This window comes from Echiichthys vipera, assembly GCF_963691815.1.
Source record: "Echiichthys vipera genome assembly, chromosome: X".
NCBI classification, from domain to species: domain Eukaryota; kingdom Metazoa; phylum Chordata; class Actinopteri; order Perciformes; family Trachinidae; genus Echiichthys; species Echiichthys vipera.
The window spans coordinates 38,627,945-38,649,128 of NC_139825.1; the positions used below are offsets into that span (position 1 = coordinate 38,627,945).

At 40.9% G+C, this 21,184-nt stretch overlaps 1 protein-coding gene across 1 annotated transcript in view; it reads right to left on the reverse strand.

Moving 5' to 3' along the window:
- Positions 1-2,469: 2,469 nt before the first annotated feature.
- cdh4 (cadherin 4, type 1, R-cadherin (retinal)) overlaps positions 2,470-21,184 on the reverse strand; it is a gene marked incomplete at its 3' end in the record, with an annotated part of 224,366 nt that continues 205,651 nt past the window's right edge. Inside the window, exons 10-17 of the mRNA XM_083938972.1 lie at positions 17,909-18,094; positions 17,394-17,647; positions 11,762-11,904; positions 6,126-6,362; positions 5,131-5,364; positions 4,867-5,006; positions 3,133-3,297; positions 2,470-2,676 (exon numbers count right to left, since the gene is read on the reverse strand). Of these exons, the coding sequence (XP_083795098.1) occupies positions 2,470-2,676; positions 3,133-3,297; positions 4,867-5,006; positions 5,131-5,364; positions 6,126-6,362; positions 11,762-11,904; positions 17,394-17,647; positions 17,909-18,094 (1,566 nt within the window). The remainder of the gene's footprint in view (positions 2,677-3,132; positions 3,298-4,866; positions 5,007-5,130; positions 5,365-6,125; positions 6,363-11,761; positions 11,905-17,393; positions 17,648-17,908; positions 18,095-21,184) is intronic.

Sequence of the window (21,184 nt, forward strand, 5' to 3'; positions counted from 1 at the left end):
AAAGCAAACCTCTGAGGGTAAAGATATTATCAGACGAATTTAGGGAACTGCAAGAGACTGGGTTGTTCACGACCAAATTATGAACCGGCTGTGACCGCGGTGCAATCCCCGCCATATCCCTCCTGCACACTACCAGGCGCCTAAACCTAATTTAGTATTTCCAGTAAGTGAGAACGTGTCTGACACAGACAATCTCCTACTGTGTGTGAAAGAGTAACTCTGGACAATTTCTGCACCTGATTTGTTTGACATTGTGCGGAGTTCATATGAGAAAAAGTGGTACTGGGTGTTGAGGTGGGTGGAGGTACAGATTTCCCTGCATATAAATTCCTGCTCCCATTCACACATTCATGCAAGAAATGTTCCTCAACACTTCAGTGACAGACTGCATGTGTGAATGAGAATCTATATGTGATCACAGCAAATAACTAACTAAAATAGACAACCTTGGTGAAACTTGATGCAGTCTGTGTTGCTTTCTGCTCATTCATCATCAGTAGTCCCTGGTTAATCCATGTTGGTGGGGGGATGGAGGCATAAATTGCTGTTCAACCTCTGGCTGTGGCTCAAGAGGTATATTAGAGCAGTCATCTACCAACTGAATGGTGTCAAAATGTCCTTAGGCAAGATACTGAACTCCAAATTACATGAATGGGGTGAATGGTGCCTGTAGTGTAAAGCGCTGTGAGTGGTCGCTTTATGAATGCAGTCCGATTACCATGTCACACACATACGTACATTAGCATAAACCTGAAGGTGATGGATGTAGGGAATATTCAAAAAACATGGCACATTTTCAAAACATGTCTTGTTTATTTTCTGAAGCACACATCCAGTATCTAGATGAATGAATAAAATAATTTTAGGACACTGAATAATAGAACAACTATCAGCAGGCATGGCTAATGAACCTTCCACTGTCCCGAGGCCAAAGGCCAACAGAAGGAGCACGTCTGTCACAGACATTACGGAGTGAAAGGGGCTGTGTTTTCACATATAAAAGGAGTATAACAAAGCATTTTCTAGAAAACAATCTCATAAGAAAAGAAGAGCAAAACTGAAACAAAACATGTGTAAGCAGGCATAAAAATGGAATTATGCTGTAACATAAGACAAAGAAACAAGAAATATCCACGTATTAAAAATGAACAGGCCAAAAATCCCCTACGCCCAATGAAGAGCTAGAGAAAGAGCAGCAACTTTTATGTCATCAATACTTCAAAAATAGGTATCTTACAGTATTTTTATTTTCTCAGTGTCTTTATACAGAGTATATTCATATAGTTTCCGCTGACTATTTTCACATTCTCACCACATAGTTACAAGTGCGTCGAGTAAAACATTTGAAAAAAAAACATCATGCACCTTTTATTAGTTTTGTTGGCCTATAAAAACGGGAATGTTCAAGGCGACAAAAAAAAATCTATCTCAGATGCCTTTGTTCCAAGTAATTTCGAGTTCCACTTTCTTAAACTGTCTGACTAATCAGATCATGCCTACATAAGCTTTACACTGGAAAAAGCAACACAAAACCATACAGGGCAGGCAAGCATCTCACATAAAGGCTCCTAAACTCCACAGAGGAAAGGCAGGCATTCTCCACTAAATTAGAAAACCCCCACACATGTATAAAAATGGTCTCACACAATGTCAGTGTGTCGACATGTGATTCTTGTGAAAGTCAAACTGAACAGGTCCTTGGAGAAGAGTGTGGTCTTCTCCACAACAGCTGTTATTGGCTTCTTTTAGGCCATAATTCACTGGGTTATGATATCCGATAGTCTGCCCTGGTCGTGTCCTTCCATCCTAGGACTGGCTGCTGGGGTTGTTCATCCGCACCACTGTGAAGGGGAGAGGAGAGTGACAGACAGGGCTGGTTTGAGGAGCGCAGGGGGCCGACAAGACAACACGCTTCCGATGTATACTGCACGAATGGCAACCGATCCTGAGATAGCAGGAGTCTGATACAAAAACACACCACAAAAGGCACTTTATAAAAAGACAGTGCTTCTGTTCTAAGGAAATTCAAGTTGACAGAGTGAAAGAGAGCATCTTCCCAAAAACATTCTCTTCAGTGTGAAACAAAAGCAAGAGATGGTTTCGTTTTTTAAAATCAATCAAAGCACAAATTCACTACTCGTGTCTCTCACGACCGCCTTGATTCATCCCCAGAGAGCTCGGGGTCCAGCACGGTGAGAGAACAAAAAAAAAGAAAAGAAAAAGAACATCACACTACAAACTTGCCACTACAAAATATAAAGCCAGAATACAGTTGCGTTGCAGTGGAACTCTTGTTTGCGGGCTTGGTCGCTGTGAGCAAACTAACGCAGCAAATGTTCCTCGCATGTCGACCATGGAGAATGCGTCATGTTCTTGGCCCCTGCCCGTGGTTTCTGGGAGCATCCATCTGAAACCGGCCCCGCCTCTCCCAACCCCGACTGCAGCCCCACCCAGCCCCCAGCTCCGCTCTCAGTCGTCGTCCCCTCCCCCGTAGAGGTCAGCCAGCTTCTTGAAGCGAGGGCCCCAGTCGTTGAGGTAGTCATAATCCTGGTCTCCTGAACTGGTGGAGTTGAGCGAGCTGACAGAGCCGGCGGTTGAACCGCTGCCCTCATAGTCGAACACCAGCAGGGAGTCGTAGGGAGGAGCTGTGGGGTCATTGTCTGCTGCCCTCAGACCCTGGAGGCATGAAAGCAGACATACAGAAAATGAAAGCTATTCAAACCTTCTCTCTACAGTTACATAATTTCCTGTTCTGTGTGGGTAGACTTACAGCATCAGGATGGTCTTTTAGCATTACTGGATTTAGGCCAGTCAGTTCACCAACAATAAAGATATGATGGTGATTTTTCACAGGGTAACAACTTCAGGTGGCCAGACCGTAAAAGTTGCAATAAACCTCATCTCATCTTGTTCACACGCCCATTAAGGGTTTTAATGTTCCATCAAGGCCTGAATGCTGTTTCAGAGCCAGACACAGAGACGTGTAGAGCGGACAAATACTTCTAGCAGTATCCTGTATGCTGATGGGAGCACAATGTAAATCCCTTCATGTTGTGTAAACCTTTGTATTTCACACCAATGAGGTAACATTAACAGTCTGTGACACTCATTTTCCTCCATTCTTGAACTTACATCATTGATGAAATCTCCTATATCTCCAGGATGGGGCAGACTGGGCCTGACGGGGTACTGTGACTCAGCAATCACAGGTCTCTCGTCCACCCTGCGCACCCCCGCTGGCTTATTTATGATGTGGTCTAAAGACTCGGGCTGCTGCAGCTGGCTGAGGTCATAGTCCTGGATGAAGGCCATAGAGGTAATGTTAGGAGACAGTTCATCCTGATCCTATGGTGCTTTTAACTGGTGATTTACTACTGTTTTTTTTTATTTGACCAAATCTGCTTATTTTGGGGGATTTTTGAAATTCAGATTTTTTTCAAAGTAAGATTTCAATGTTTTTTTATTTTACTTTAAAGCAGGTCAAAGTGCTATTTACATACTGTGAAAGAATGAAAGAAAGAATCAAAATGCTCAATATACAGAGACATGCACATAAACCCAAATTACACGTATAAACCTGAAAATGAACGTAATATGGGACCTTAGCATTCAGTATGGTCCCTTCGCAGTCTACTCATAATCATTAATCTATTTCTAATGTCATAAATACCGTGTTGTACATGCATTCTGTTTTGAATCAAGCTCAGTTTACAAGTTGGCACATATACAGTACACTGTCCGCTCTCACAGAAGATTGTGAAGGCTTAGGGCTGACTGGCAGAGAAATCTGTGCTACTGGGCTTTCTAACAGACCTTTGAGCCTCTTTGTAATTCTGCAATATTGCAGTCTTTGCTTGAGGGAACTACCCACAATGCGTAGTGTTCTAATGTAAGAAACAAAGATGTTAGGGGAAGTCTGAAATGGCAAAACTACTGAAACTACTTGCGAGAACATTTTAATATTCAGATAGCAGCAAGGGTTTGATCAGACATTACTGATATGTATTGTCAGTTGTGGTTAAATCCATTACATAAATAACAAACTTTCCTATTTGTTTTAAGAAGCATGAAATATGAGCTTCACACTTTACTGTCACACTGCAGATGACATCTTATATAGTGAATTATGCCCCTGTCTCTTTGTCTTGTACCTAATAGATCCTCAGAAGGCTGCTTCAGAGTGGGAATTTATCTATCTATCTATCTATCTATCTATCTATCTATCTATCTATCTATCTATCTATCTATCTATCTATCTATCTATCTATCTATCTATCTATATATATATATATATATTGGGGTTTTTTGGATTGATGGTCGAATAAAACAATATATCACCTTGATCTGTGGAAAATTATGATGAGTGTCACTATTTTCTGACATCTCATAGACAAGACCATTAATCGAGAAAATAATCAGCAGCTTATTCGATAACTAAACTGATCATTAGTTGCAGCTGTAATTAATTGACTGATCTTATTAAATACATACTGTAGTTTTTTTGATAGTATGGCTAGAAAGGCTCCTGAGCTACTGTATGTCCTCTTAGAACATGTTTGACTCGTGTCCCTTGTGTTTCTTGTCACAGTGCAAGGGTGACCAAACTAGTTAGGGGATTAATAAAGTTATCTAATCTAATCTATTAATAAGTTCCTGTTCTGGCTACACCGGCTTATCATCCTGCGATAAGGGAAAAAACATTTTTTGGATTGTTTGTATTTCTTGGACCCTGAATGCAGCAACGTTCCAAAAAATACGAGAGGAGTGTTACATAAATTCCTGACCTCCCATAAAAGACTGTAAATGCCATCTGTAAGCAAAATAAGTGATTTTTGTTAATAATGTATGTATTTATGATCTTCATACCTGGTCCTCCTCTCCCCCTCCCTCCTCGTCATACTTGAGGATGTTGTCCCTGACGTCGTCCTCAGGGTCGATCAGCAGGGGTTTAGCCTGGCGCTCCTTCTCTCTGCGTTTCATCCATACCACAAACAGCAGAACCATGCCTGTGAAAAACAGAAAACAGCGTTAGTCTTTCAACTGAATTTCATCATTTTCATGATACAATACATACTGATATAATGATCCAACAGTGCAGTTGGTTTGTTCTTTCCACTTTGTTGTACTCACTGAGCAGTATGATGATGCAGATGAGTATAGCGATGATAGCCCCGGTGCCAAGGCCGGCGGCTGCCACAGCCCCTGTGGCGCTGCAGTCCCCGTTATCATCACACGGACAAACTTTGACTCGAATGACAGAGCGGTTGGACAGAGGAGGGTTCCCCGAATCGGACACAATGATGGGGATCTCGTATGCACTCGCCTCCAGGTAAGGAATCCTTAGCCTCAGCTGAGCGTAGTCACCTGGAGAGCGGGAGTGAGAGAGTGTTAGTGATGGCAGGGGAAGGGGGGAGACATTAAGAGAAGGGGGGGGGATGATGAGGAGGAGGAGGAGAAGAAGAAGGAGAAAATAAGATTAGACAGTGTACTGCAGAGAACAATTACATTTTGTGTACTGCAGGATATCATGTCATCATCTAGGCAGGTACAAGAGAATGACAGAGCAAATGAAAGCTGCAACCCAACAGCAATCATTCTGACATGTATGTATGTGAGGAGGTATCCAAGTAAAACAAAAAAAACACAATGTATAACCTTCAGCATCTATCACTCAGTCAAGCTAAGACAAGAGCCTCTGTGGGAGAAGAATGCAGGTATCTGATCAGATTTGTCCTCAAGACAACTGCAACGATACATCCATCTGGGTGGATTAGGTGACAGATCGACTGCTCGGGGGACAGAGAGATGAATGGATCTCATTTGTCACAAACGATGGATCGTATGTCAACACTGGATGGCACCCGCGTCTCTCACTGTGAGCTTTGTGAGACGTTTTGTTAAACTTGGACTACTCTCGCAGCTTACAGCAATTCCTGGTCCCCTGATTGATGTCACCAGTTGTTCTGCAGAGGGCTTTTGCATCCCATCTGTTATGGTGTAATTCAGCTGGGGATGTTGGGTATATCATTCACACATACCTCCGAAATTTTACATCACAAGGGTAGGCAAAATATTTGCAATATGAATCAGGGCTGCATTAAAGACAGTGTACAGCATTTAGTTACCGCTGATTCTGGAGATAGTCCAGTTGCGGCGAACGCTGGCAGGAAAAGAGGGCAGCTCGAAGACAAAGGGCCCTACGTTTGGATCCGCGTCAGCGTCAGAAGCTGTGATATTGACTCTGGAGTTGGGGCGCGCACGCTCGCACACTTGGGCCTCCCGGGGTATCAGCACAGGCGCATTGTCGTTCACGTCGATCAGGTAGATCTGGAGGGTTCCTGTCCCACTAGCTTGTGGCGAGCCTGAGGGAGTTTGAGAGGAAAGAGAGGAGGCACAGAGATCAAAGGAGGAGATGGAGAGATAATAACATAGCGGTGGAGAGAGGAGTAAATGGCGCAGAGGCAGAAAGCAGGAAAGGGGAGTTGAGAGGCAGTGCGATGAGAAAGCTACAGAAGTCAGCAAAACATTCCTTCTATTTCCGTTACACTGTTCTATCTGATTCATGCGTGGAAGTGAGAAAATGAGGTGTGCAGGCAAAGAAATAATTGGAAAATAAATAGGTTTTGTTTACTGAGGGACTGAGAGTGGAGGGGCAATACTGTGTACATTTATAGAGCACCCAAACACGACAGCCAGAACAAATGAATGGACACATACATCTCTTGGTTCTTGTATTTAGAACTGACTGATTTCTGAACAGGCTGAGGCGAGACTCATATTGGAGGGGACAGCGCTTACATAAAGATTGCTGTTATCTGCTCTCTGCAAAAGCCCAGTGGGAGATGACTCAAAGGATAACCCTTCGCTACATCCAGCAACACAAGCTCATCATAACTTATTCAGGGATTTTCACATCTGCTAGGCCAAAACAGAACCATCAGGTTGGGAGACACATTTTTGATGTTTTATGCATTAACAGCAAATCTCTAATGTGCTTTGATTACAGCACATAACTGACTGAATTTTTTTTTTTGCCACTGTTTCTGTTGCTTTTGGTGCTGTATAACATGATTGGTGCTGGGAATAAGTGCCTCATTACTTTTTAAGTGCAAGGCTAGCTTGCAAAAAAGTAAAGTGAACTGGAAGTTATTCTGCTGGTCTCAAGCTGTGCAACATGAAAACTGTAAAAACATTTGTAATGAGGTTTAATATTTAAGTCCTGGACTGAAATTGATGTATAATGACTCTTAAAGAAATTACATTCATCAATGTATCTAACTGTTTTTGCTGAGTAGAATATTTAAAGGCCTTGAAAACATTTTCTTAATCAGCTTTTTACTTCAAGCGATTGTGTCCGACATGAACACAAGACTGCCAAAGTCCTGAATAGTTTTTGTTGTTTCCATAGACTGTATATAAAGATGGACGTTGGTTGTAGAATAGAATAGAATAGAAATACTTTATTGATCCCAAGCTGGGAAATTGTAGTGCAAGCGCAGCATTACACACAGACACACCAAAGCAGTAATATAAAAACACAATATAAAAGATACCTACAAATAAAATGTATGAATAAGGGGACTAATTGTATTAAAAATGTAAACATATAATAATCTAAGGCCCATTGGATAGATTGTGAGAAAAAACATGAGGTGCTTGCGATTGTATTGTTCTGAACAGTTTAACTGTTATTGTACAGTGTGATGCATGTGGCAGGAAAGATTTCCTGTATATGTCCCTTCGACAGAAAGAAGAAATCACCTCCCCAAAGAGTAAACCAAAACATCTTGATCGACCCCTGGTGGTTGGCTGCATGTAGCGGAAGGGACACGTGCATGCATGTCAAATACATTTTCCCCAAATATGATTTCTGTCATTTTAGACAGTTAGTATCAAGCTAAACTATGCTCAAGTATTAATTTCATAATGTTTGGTTAAGACTAGTTGTATGATACCATAAAAACAGAAGTTTAATCTAATGATTTGAGTTAGGTGGGTGTATGGGTGGGGCTTCGATACGGCGGCTCCAACCCTGATCACTACTGGGCAAACTCAAATACGTCCACCAGTGCAAGATGGCAGCATTCGTATCCAGGCAACATCAACAGGTTTGTATGATATCTTACGAAATATGACATCTTATTGAACGCCATCAAATGGCAACCAGAAGTGGTTATTTTTAAGAAACAAATGTGACGGTTTATTCACCACTACAGCTACATGAACAGTTAGGTTTAGGACACAGAAAGTGACAAAGTGGCTTGGTTAGGATTATAATAAGTGTGGTTTGGCTTCGCACTTCTAGGACACAGACTCGTCACCCCTGGTGAACGTCCAGTGTTTCGGGACCCATCCATTAAAGTTATAATCTGTAAGACTTTCATCCAGTTAGAGGTTTCTTTCTATTAAAGAGTGAGTTAAAACATTAAAACAAACAACAAACACACAAAGTTAAATCATTCACCATTGAATGATCATATGACCCAATAATGAAAGCACTTGTATTTGCTGCTTTGCAGAGAAATTTGATCTGAGGGTCTGTGGCGACTTTTCCAGGCTAAAATCAAACATGGCACACAGTTCGTGATGCTTTTAACATCAGTCAGCAGCGGTTGGTCGGCCCTTCTATCAGTGTGTAGCATATGAAGGCATTGCACTCCATTGTGCCGCATCGCATCGCATCGCATCGCACAGGTGAGAACTGCAAATCGACTGATCATCATACAGTTGAAACCGTTTTTCACCAGTTTTAAAAGGAGCTCTTCTTCTTTGCTCCTGATGTAGTTTCTGCAATAATAAATATAATACAGCACAAATTACAGTGCATTACTTTTCATATAAAGGAACTGTGGATGAGGACAGCCTGATCCAGGATATTTTGGCTTAATTTTAGTGCAGTGGGAGAAAGTGGAGACACATCATCCATCTTCGTATAGAGTCTATGGTTATTTCACATGTCAGATGGTCTCACTGATATGTGGTGGCTGGGAGAAAAGCAATCTAACAAAGCAACATTTTCAACATTTGAATTCAAACTTGACAGTTATGGGGTTGTTTATGTTGCCAGGCCGCTGTTAATGCAATCCAACACCACACACAATCAGTCCAAATTAGGCTGATTAACTGAGTGCTTGAGTGCTAAACTCCTAGAATAAATAAAACAGAAGGATGTTTTTGTCTATAATTCAGCTTTGATTGTTTCTTACTTAGTCATTAATATTTAATGCAATCCGGAAATATTTAAGATGGAAAGTTTTCAGGGGCCTTAAGCTCCTCAAGCTCAAGCAGTGTGGGCACAGAGCAGAACAAATCAGTGAAAGAAAGACTCTTAAATGATAATCGCTCTCATTTAAAGTGTTAATTTTCACTGAGATCTGGTTCTAATGATATAAACATATGGGCAGAGTCAAAACGATCAACAGACTCCAGTGCTTTTTACAACACCATTTGAATTGAATTTTTCTTTCTGCAGTTATGGAGAAATTTGTGAAATGACTCAATACAAATCAGTGGATGTAATCAGATAGTTATAACAATCATGAGTAGTAAAGTAAGTACAGTAATAAATACAAATTTGAGGTACTTTTGCTTTTATTTGAGTGTTCCCATTTTAAGCTATATTACACTTCTTCTCTTTTTGTACTACATGGCATTTACATGACCCCCATAACAGCTATTAGGTACTTTGGAGATGCAGATTTTACTCACAGAACATACACAGATAAGGTAGCCAAGTGGCCCCGAAGGGCAGCAATGGCCTGAGTAATAATACAATGTATCATTCTCACATCAGGGTAATCAATATCATGATATTGATGTTTTTATGAGTGCTTCAATATAAGTCAAAGTATAGCAAATGTATGCCAAATCATATATAAAACAATATAACTGATATTCAATGTGATAAACTATGTAATGCATTATATCTGACAAACCTCCTTACACATGAAAACAAGGGCATCACTAATTTTGGCAGTGCAGGACTGAAATTTACTCTGAATCATCAACTCAGTCTTGTAATAACATAACAAATACTGTTTGTATGGTCACAGTAAAATCCCACTGAGAGCTGATAAAGAATATTATCACACTGTTTTGTTGGCTGCTTGATTCTGATTGGTCAATTAAGGTACTTAACGTTCTGTTATTCAGAAATAACAGACCGTTGATATGAATGCAGTTCTGATAAAATACTTAAAAAAAAAATTAAATCAATATTTTGTATCAGATGATTGATTTTCTTTTAGTAAGCAGCCGTGTAATAAGCCCGGGAATTTAGAAACTGTTCATTATTGCAAATGAAACCATAATTTAATTGAATAAACAAATAAAATCCCAATAATTAATAATAATTATGCCTTACATATTAAATTATCAAATAATAGTAACCAGTAACATTTCCCTTTAATGTATTATACAGTTAAAATATACAATTGCTTCAGTTATACCACTTCTGATACTCACTGCATTGCAACTGCAGACTACAGATGAAGAAAGCAAGTGCACTGCTCTGTTGAACAAACAGACTGCAGTGATATATTGTGGCCTTGATATGCAGTTGACAACCCCTGCACACAGACTGACAGCAAGCTGAACTATATTCCTGATGCAATGCAGCATGGATACAGTTCTCCCCAGTAGCTCATCAGTGTTATATTTCAACTTTTCCTCCTCTATCAGACAGTAACTTGGTGCATCAACTATGTAAAGGTCTGTTGCCCCAAGGCCCATCGACCGACTTGTCGGTTATGATTGGCTGGGTGCTTTGTTGCTTCTTTCGCTTCGCTTGAGTAGTATAAGTAAAGCGAATTTCAATCAAAGTGGAATATATTCCCTTGTAGACACAGGACTCCAGAATCAATAGGGAGTCAACACTTTGAGCTTAAGTTGGTGTGCTTCGGGGCGACCAATCCCTCATTTCTCACTGGAGTAAAAACACCTGGGTCCCTCCTACTTACACAGAGGGCAAGCACCTCTATTTGTAATTCTTTAGCTTTGTCTATTGTTGCAGCAGCTGAGGCTGATACTCAAGACCTTTATTGACAGATGCTATTTTTATTTATAGACACAGGGAAATGAAGTTCAGTGCATATTTATGTACACACATGGTTGTATGACTCATATATGAACTAAAGAGTAAACAGGAAAGTACATAGGGCATATTTAACACATACTGTACAACTTCCATACATGGAATTCCCTGCTAAAAATCCATAATGGTTTTCTTTGCATTTGTGTAGCTTTGGTCCATGAATTCTTCCTTTGGTCATAATGACTTTAGAGGAGCTAACCTATGCCATGTGTTACACCTATGTCAGTGATAGGATGGCCGAAAATTACGCAGTGTTAATGTCATTCGTGATTGATTGGGCAGGTGTATGGGCGGGACTTTGATTTAGCCTGATCACTATTGTGCAGACTATGGCTCCAAAACTGAACGATGGCAGTGCCTGTATATAGGATACTTTTGCTTCAGTTCTAACATTTGCTAATTAGCACTGAATACAAAGTACCACTGAGGGGGATGGGAATGCTATTAGTTATACAGGCAAGTATTAGACAAAGTAGAATTGTGACCTGGTGATGGTGCTAGATGGAAATTTGAGGAATCACCAAAGTTAGAACAATTCATCCTGAGGTTGTCGAAGTCATTGCTATCCCTAGAGCCACATTGCTAGAAGTGCTAATATTGTTGTGCACATGTCTTATTGTTTATCAGATAATCATGACACACACAGCCATCCTGACTTACCGGACTTACCATTGTCGAATGCCAGGAATGTGGCCTCATACACGTTGTTTTTGACGTACATGGATTCTCGGTCCAGCAGGGCCATGGTGGTGATCTGACCATTGGTCCTGTTGATCTTCAGCCAGTTAGCTGGGTCTGACAGCTTGGAGTACCTGTGCACACACACATCCACATGGACAGAAATATTATATAATAACTTACTGTATGTTGCCAACTGTTACTTGAATTCCAGCAGCTCTGAATCTTTTATTGTGGATCTGAAGTGCCCATTATCAGGTTGGATGTTCATTACCATAATAGCAATAGCCGCCGAGCACCTTTGAAATATTACAGTAACATGGAGAGCGGAACATATGTTCAGTGAGCTTATCATAGCAGCAGCTCATTAGCATTAACACCGATGAAAACCAGAACCCATATGCAAAACAGCCAAGCAGCCCTCTTAACAACTCCTGCTCTTTGTACCCACACAGCCGCCACAGCAACTCTCATCACTGTCACCGGTCGATATGTCAACGGAGTGAAAAGTGACAGCTGCAATTAAAGTCTATAAATCCCATTAACTACTATGACGAGTCTTAACGGAGAGAGTTGAGGAAGTGATGCTTGCTCAAGTCTAAAGAGAATGGGTTAATTGCAAGAAGTTTCACAGATAGGTAGGTGGCCAGCATATCACTACAATGACAAGCCATGAAGGTGAAAAATCCAAACAGATAAAAAGTAAAATAAATCAGAGGTGTGTTTCTGAATGTGAGCGTGGTCGGTAGTAAAGGGGCTTAATGGAAGCATTGGAGGCTGACACTGGTAATATCTGAGCCTCACAGGCATGGAAAAAAACTAATTCCACCTCGAGCTAAAGACAGACATTTCAAGGCTGGTACATGCATAGCAAATAAACAGACAGTGCAGAGGTACATATTGCAGACACGTCCATGGTATCATTCACATTTTCTCCTTGAGAGAATTGAAAAAAATAGATGTGAATACATCTAATTTCTAGTGAAAGAAATTGTCATGCTATGTTAGTTAGGATCCAAAGTTATCCTGCAGGTTAGATTCTGCAGTTTGCGTGACATGCACTCTCATCTCCTTCTTGTGACAACAAGTTGTCACCTCCTGCTGTCTTCATTTGCAGCTGGCAGAGTAAAGTGTCTTTGCTATACTGGTGACTGAAGTAACCCTTGACCATGAATGTTCTCTTTGGGGTCCTGAAGACTCTGGGTCTTCTGCTCAAACACATATACTGAATTATGGTTTTATCAGCTTTGACATTTCACAAATTTTCCTAATTTTATGTGAATTGCTTATGTTTTCAACTAATGACAGATGTCCACTACTTTATTCCGTTTGTAAAACAATCCACCAGGGTGGTATTTGGAGTTTGCATGTTCTCCCCATGTATGCGTGGGTTCTCTCCAGGTTCTCCGGCTTCCTCCCACGATCCAAAGTCATGTAGCTCTGAATGTGAGTGTGAATGGTTGTCTGTCTCTCTCTTTCTGTCTCTGTGTGCCCTGCTATAGACTGGTGTCCTGTCCAAGGTGTACCCCTCCGCTACCCCATTAGGGACAAGCGGTTGAAGAGGATGAACAATGGATGGAACAATCAATCACTTTCAATCAATCAACTATTTGTCACCTGAAATTGTGCTAGGTACAATCCCAGTGAAAAGCAGTTCTTCTGCTTAATTGATCATAAGGCCTAACGTTTAACATAATAGAGCTTCTATTATGTATCTGTGATTGGTATTGACTACTTTTTAAGCATCACTCTTCCTCCCACATTCCAAATAAATCCATTTGTATTTGGCTCATTAGAGTTTTATCACAGTTTGTTCTCAACAGGTCTTACAGGGAATTTAACGTAAACATAATGTAATGTTGCTATGCAGGATAACATAATGAATGCATATTTGATCATGCATAGCCAATGTATATCATAAAACATGAAATAACTCCTAACTTGGAGTAATAACAATGATCTAGGTTACTTTATCATTTGTGGCAAAAACAAATGGATTGAACTCCATAAATATACTGGAATTTAATAGTAGGGTCTAGGGGACCACAAACACTAAATAAGCCAATATATAAAACAACACAAAGGTTAATCCAAACCAATTCAATTAACATTAACTCTTAATCTCACTACTACTTCAAACCTTAAATAGCCCTCCACTGACTGAAGTCTTGCATTACAAACAGGGTTGTGGGGTCTCGAAGAGGTAGTCATTTAGCAGGTGGGGAACATGAAATTACAAGATGCTATTGAGTTGCATTGTGGGAATTGTGGAATCCACCAAAAGCTGAACTGGACTCCATATGAGACTTGAGCCTGCTCTATTGAGAAGGCTCTGCATGCTGCCAAAACGCAGGTGACGTACCGTAGACACTGAGTAAATGGAAGTGCAATACTAAATTGCTGGAGTACTCTTTCATCCTAAAACCAAGACCTTTAACAGTGAGGCCTTACGACAATTTCCACAATACACTAATATTCAAAAATACCCTGTGATACTGACATGAACAGAAACACACACACATTTACACACGTTAGCTCATGCTGCCACCTAAATCACATATAACGGCAAAAAGACTATTTTCTTTTCTGCCAGAGAGAGAGAGAACGTAAGAAATTCAGAAACCTTAGGAAAAAAATCAGGCTGGCTCCTCTCCCATCCACTGCTCACGTACAGGCCTTTCACACTTTCAGCTAGTGTACATGTTCGCATGTGTTTGTGAGTCTATGGCTCTGCATTCCTTTCCCTTTTGTGTGAGCCTCAGCAAGGGTTCAAGCGAGGTCACTTAAAGGGAATAAAGCAGCAGCAGAGATGAGGCTGTCGGAGCATGAGCATGAGCTGAGCGTCTGCTGGCAAACTGCTTTGTAAAAGACAGCAGCTCTGAGCTCCCATCAATAACAGACATATAGACTGACAGAGACGAAAGTGACATGGTCATTGGGGGCGAGACGGAGGCAGGGATGAGAGAAAAGTGAGTAAGGAGTTACTTCTCTCAAAGGGCAGAGGAGCTCAGCCCACTTAGTTTGCATGACATATCTTTTCAGGAAAACCTGAGATGTTTCTGTACAGTAAATATATACTGTAGAGACACATCATACTGGACTCCACATGAGACTTTAGCGTCCCATGTATATATATATATATATAAATATATGAGTACATCACCCACTCCCTCCCTTGCTATCAATTCAGTAACATTTCCACTCAGTGGAGGAGGCCGTCTTACTGACATTAAGAAAAATCAATCTCTCTCGTCAGAGCTGGCTACGGAGTGGAACAGTGCCGCTGGACCTTAGTGGGCATGTGGGAGTTTCTGTCATGCAGGGTCGATGCCTGGATGGCACAATGTCTGCTCTGTGTCACCCCAGTTAGAAAGGATGGAGGAGGGGATCAATGTGGAGGAAGAGAGGAAAAAGATAGGGATCTAAGGAGGGCACACAGACCGTGTCCAACTCATTACTGGATGACCTCTTCACACCAGTCGCCTGGCAACTGGGAGGTAACTGAAGAAGAGGGAGTAACTGCCCACCACTGATTAGGAAAATGCCGCGCTATACACTGAGCTTCAGTGCTTTATTGGACCACTATAATATCATTCAACAGATGGTAGTTTGAACCAGACAGGGAAGTGAGAATGTAGCAAATAGTGTGAGCAGGGATGGTTGACATTGCAGAGTTCCCCCCCCCAAAAAAAAAGAAATCCTGAACACATGAGTCAAACACGAATGATCTCAATATCCTCAAATTTGAAGAATCTATAGGAACTTTATGACACAGAGCAAGTCCAAAAACCCATATATAAGAAAGTGGAGTTAATGCAATTAAGTTATTTAATTCGAAATTACATTTTATATAACATGCATTTTCTATTAAGGGACACTTGTTTTGAGTTTGTGTAGGAGTTGTTTTTTTTCTGCTTTACTTTATTATTCATGCCACTTAATGTAATTAGTTTCCTTGAATGCTGTATGCTTTAATAACACAAGAATATATTATTTGGAAGAACAATTGATCTAAGTTACGTGAAAGGGGTTGCTCTTAGTGACAAACTACAGTTCCCGCTCATCAGCTCATCGTCTTTGTTGTTTTACTGTGCTGTCTTTTTAGGGGTCCAAGCCCAAGGGGGTGCGGTGCAAGCAGCAGCGTGAACCCTATTATTTTTCCTGAGATTGTATTATTCTTATTAATAATAATAATTATTATGTTTTATTCTTCTGTATAAAGAAGGCATACTACAGCCTACACTGTACACGTTATGCAAGTGAAACTTTCAGGGGATGTAAAGACCCCTGCACACATGGCAGACACCAAAAATGACTCAGTGTCTGAACTAGATGAAGCTTGGTACACCCAATGTTTGGATGGCTATGATCAAAAGTTATCAAAAGAATTTTAATAATCTTAAAAATGTGCAAATTATAAAGGAACAACTTCCTGTATACTACAATCAAAACAGGACGTGCTGCGTATCTTTCCCAAAATGTGTTTTGATCAATCCAAAACTTTGTAATCTAGTTTCCCATGTACTCCTGAGGCCTGCTATGAAATTTGACATCAACCAACCACTAGGTGGCGCTGTTATGTAGAATTCCGCAGAGGCACTGAGAAATATGACTTCAGCCAGTCGGTGGAACTGTTTTGAATATTACTCATACTGGAGGCCTTTTTGGCTTCTAACTCTCTCATCGTATATCGCAGATTTAGATTTCTTACATCCATCCATTCTCTGTAAGGTGCGCCCATTTGTGCCTCGTATTTCCCGCAAAAATTGCAAAAAATGCTAAACTTTTTTTTTCTTACTCCTCCTTGGCTGAGTCTGACCACCACAGAACTTTGCAGGAATTATCCTTCGACCATTTAGATAATCCAAACAATGTGGAAGTAATAGAGGAGAGACTTCCTGTACATTTGAAGTCAAAACAGGAAGTGTTGCGTTACTTTGCAATTATTCCCCCCATTAACACAAAACTTGGAAAATTAATTTCCCATGCCACACTGAGGATCTTGGCAAAATCTGAGGTCAACTGGCCACAAATTGGGGATGTTATGCAAAATGAAGATTTTGCGTAACATTATGTGAACAAATGCAAAATCTACTATTTCAAATACCAACACTTTCTTTATCAAACTACTATCTGTGCTGCACTGAAGCTGCGACTTGCGTTGTGCCTGTGGACCTCCGCGGGTCGCCGGGCCCGAATTGTGTGGAGGGCTTGGACCCCATTGATACCTGCTTGCAGGTCTAGTTAACCTTGCTTCCACACAAAGCAGGGAACTGTTTTCAGATTTTCTTGGATAAACTCTCTGTAAGCTACCAAACAGATAAAGAGAGTTAGCGACCAGCTGGTGAACACTGTGGAGCTAAAGAGCCAGATACCTCTTTCAGAAGTTGGTGGACACTAAAATGGAGCTTAAAGGAGAGTGAATATCAGATTTTACATTAATCAGATGGAGACAAACACTACTCCAATGTCTCTATGACTCCTGGATGTGTTAATTAGCAACTGTGATACCCAGGTTGCCATATCATTTTGGCATTTCAGGTACAGGATTTCCATAGTGTTCTTATGTTGTGTTCATTTAATATTAAATGAATCCCCCATAGTGTGCTGTGTTTTAGAGTACCTGACAATCTGGTGGATGAAGTGGTCAGGGTCCTGAGCAGCAAACACAGTAAGAGTGGTCCCTGCAGGCACACCCTCCTCAAAGCGGATCATCTTGGGGTTGACAGGGAAGACTGGTGGCTCGTTCACATCCTGAACAGAAATGGTGACTCCTGCTGTGGACTGAAGGGAGGACTGGATGCCGCTGGCTAGGTGGGCCTGGTTGGAAACCACCACGGTCAGCATGAAGGCGCGATTCATCTCAAAATCCACTGGCTAAGGGAACAAGCGAGGAGGAGGGAGAGAGGAGAAAATGAGACAGGAGGGAAAAGAGTGTGGCTGATTGCAAGATTAGTTCTAACTGTGTTCCAATTTGAGAAATTACATATAATTCAATGAAAACAATGTGAGACCAAAGCACTCATCAACATCTGGCACTTCAGAGCAGGTGGGAACATGCAAGATGCAGTGTTGAATAATAATAGAGAACAAAACTAAATAGCAGGATGTAGAGAAGTGTACAGCTTCATTTTTTACCTTGACCACCGTCAGCATGCCCTCATTGGTGATAGGGTTGGTGCGGATTGTGAAGTGGCCAGAGGGGTCTCCGCTGACAATGCGGTAGACAGCGTTCCAGTTGGGACTGTGGGGCTGATCCCTGTCTACCACCGTCAGGTTGGTCACCACCACATTCACCTTGTTCTCTGGCACCTCCCCTGAAAACTATAGAGTGGAGGGGGGGGGGATCGAGAAGGGAGGGGGAAGGGACAGCAGGGAGGACGTGAGAGATAACATTATGCTGATGTCGTTCCAGCAGTCGGCTAATGCATGTTAATATGTTGATTTATTAAGATTCACCGTCATCATCAATCTTTTAGCATTTTCCATAACTGTTATTATGAAAACAAACTGCTTTTAGGGACATGCCAACAATGCTCATTACACTGAAAAGTGGTTGCAAAACAAATGGGTGAGCAATTGGAAAGATAGGAGAGGAAGACAAAAGGCAGAAGTATTTGTTCAAATGTGGATAATAGAGAATCATATCTTCCATTATGCTAATACTGCCCCTTATTCCACGCCATGTCTGCTCTTATGAAACTCTTACAGTACTCAAACTAATGGATTTGTTCAATTAAGTGTTTACCCATTTAATTTAGATTCTGTGCATTCACCAAATCTAGGTCCTAATAAGCAATTAGATAAGTACTGTAATTAAGGCAGCGGTAGCAATAATCTTCAGCTAATGATCTTCATTATGTTGCAATCTGAAACAACTCCTCTCTGAACTAACTCCGGAGGAAACTTGGTTACAGCAGCAGAGCCCCAAAGAAGAATTTACAGTGCAATACATGTCCTTCTCTATAGGGATTTATCTGGCTACAGAGGGATGGGCACTGGCAGGTAGACACACACACACTTCCACACTAAAAGCTCTCATTGTCAGACGATAATCTGTGTTTCCTCTTGTGAAGCGTTAACTTGTTTATGGGGTGTGTGTGCCAGCTGCTCTTCACTTTAATGGCTTCATCATCGTGGGATTGAAGCAGCATCCAAATGGCTCTCTTCCTCTTCTTCCCCTCCTTACCCCTTTTTCTCCTATCCCCTGCAGTACGACCACGCTGATAAGCACAGAAGAAATTAAATATGCACTCTCAGTCTCCTGTGTGTGGGCTCCTTCATTTCATTTTCACCCTGAGCTTTAGCAACAAACACCATCAAAAAACCTTCCAAGCTTGTTGGACTGTGCTGTCAGACAGCCAAATCGAATATGCTCTTTCAGAGGCATACACAATGATGCTGACTGTAAGAGGACGCTTCCAAAATGGCCACTCTCACTAAAATGCAATGTGGACCCAATGATAAGCCACAAGAGACACAGACAAAGCGGGGGTAGAAGGAGTGGGGCAAATAAGATTCAGTAGTAGGTGATGGTTAAATGGGACCTTACCCTTCTTTGCCAGTGAATTTAAAATTCAAATGGCGAGAAAATAAAAAGAGTCATTAAACTTAAATTTAAGGTGCGATGTCACAAAAGTTTATTTTCAGAAGTTTAAACATTTAAACATTTAACAAGGAGAACTTTATTTGAGGAAAATCTGAGGAACAGTGCAAGCTTGTTCAACAGACACCAAAATGACAAGGTATAATGTGTCACAACATAGAGGTGGGGATCACATATCACTTTGCTGACTCAAAGTGTTTTGCGCATCTTGGTTTAAAGATTCATAGTCATTTCTGATCCAGTCCATTCAATTGCCGCAAATTTTGGAAATGTTACACAAAAGAAATGGGAATTAGGTCCATTTTCATCAAATGGTTTTGTGAGAATAAACTAGGCTCTAGCATAGTTTGGCCAGAAGTTGCCACTCTAGGCTACGCATGACTTTAATCCACCAGTAAACAGAATAGAAGAAGAAAGAGAAAGAACGAGTTTGATTATCAAACACAAAACAGGTCGCTTTGGCAGTCTAACCATCTACAAGAGACACATGGAGAGAGAACTTCAGGAATATGGTTCAACTGGTAAATTTTTAATTGGTCTTTTATGTCAGGTAGTATTGGTCATGCGCATAAACATAAGTTTAAGCTTAACGATTGCATTACTGTTTAAATTCACTTCAGTATGTATAAAAGTTAGTAAATTAATCACAGTTTCCACAGTGACCTTCATTACTGTGGGGCAGTGTTATGTTAAGTCTGTGTCTAGTTCAAACTAATATGTTCAGTTCAGTAAGAAACTAGCCTACACAAGCACTGATTACAACGTTAAAGGATAAATAGCTGATAATTTGCGACAATTATCACAAAGAGACTGTTTCTGTGTTTTAGTGGTCTTTTAATAAGCTTTTAAAAAGGAAGTAACGTTTCCAAACGTCTCTGTTTTAGGGGCTCAGAAACACTGGAGTAGTGCAGACGTGAGGCTTAAACGTAGCAACAAGATATGCATTTTAAAATGAAAACAAAGTAGTGTGGATGCAGCCTAATACAGCAGCACTTATACTCGATCTCTTCTAATCATGGCTTTTCATGTTTTAAACTTTCCATAAATACGACTAGCTTTAAGACATTGGAGCTGCAATCCAGACAGGGGAAATCAGTGGCGCTACGGTGCTGTACAGACCCCAGATCATTTTAGAAAATAAATCTGCATCAAGGTATAATACCCAGCAGGGGAAATCTACTACCGCTTTACTGAAAATGGTTTCAGCAACAGAGCTATAGCTCAAAAAGACTAAATGAGGTCTTCCTTTCCTACATGGAGTATTGAGAACAACACAAATGGTAATGGCAGTATTACGTACAAATAAATGTCCCAAAACAGACTCTTCCTATCATCAGACTGCCATCAGTCCACTTAAGATGGCTGTTATTTCTTTACTATAGTGTAGTAAGGCTATAGCTACTGGCAACAGGCATCAACCCTCACTCTCATTTTTCATGTTATACAGACGTTTTAAGCTGCGTTTCCTAGCAGTTTGCTCTTTTTCCACCACAGATCAAAGTCAAGGAGTGGGAAGCAGGGGAAAGTGGTGAATAATCTCTGACACTCCAACTCTTTCAGCTATTTAGAAGCTGCAACTCAACAGGTGAACCACAAATAGCACTCTGTTCAGACCTCTAAGCCTGTGTGTCTGGTAGTTCAAGCCTTCAACCCCACAAGTCTTCCAAGCAGCTCTCCTGCTCCTCATCATTGTTTGATGAATGAAAACACTGGGTACACTTTAGCCAGAAAGTGATACATTTGATTAGACACTTTGATTGTGGAAGGAATGATTGTCTTTTTGTTCATCACATAATGACGAACATAGC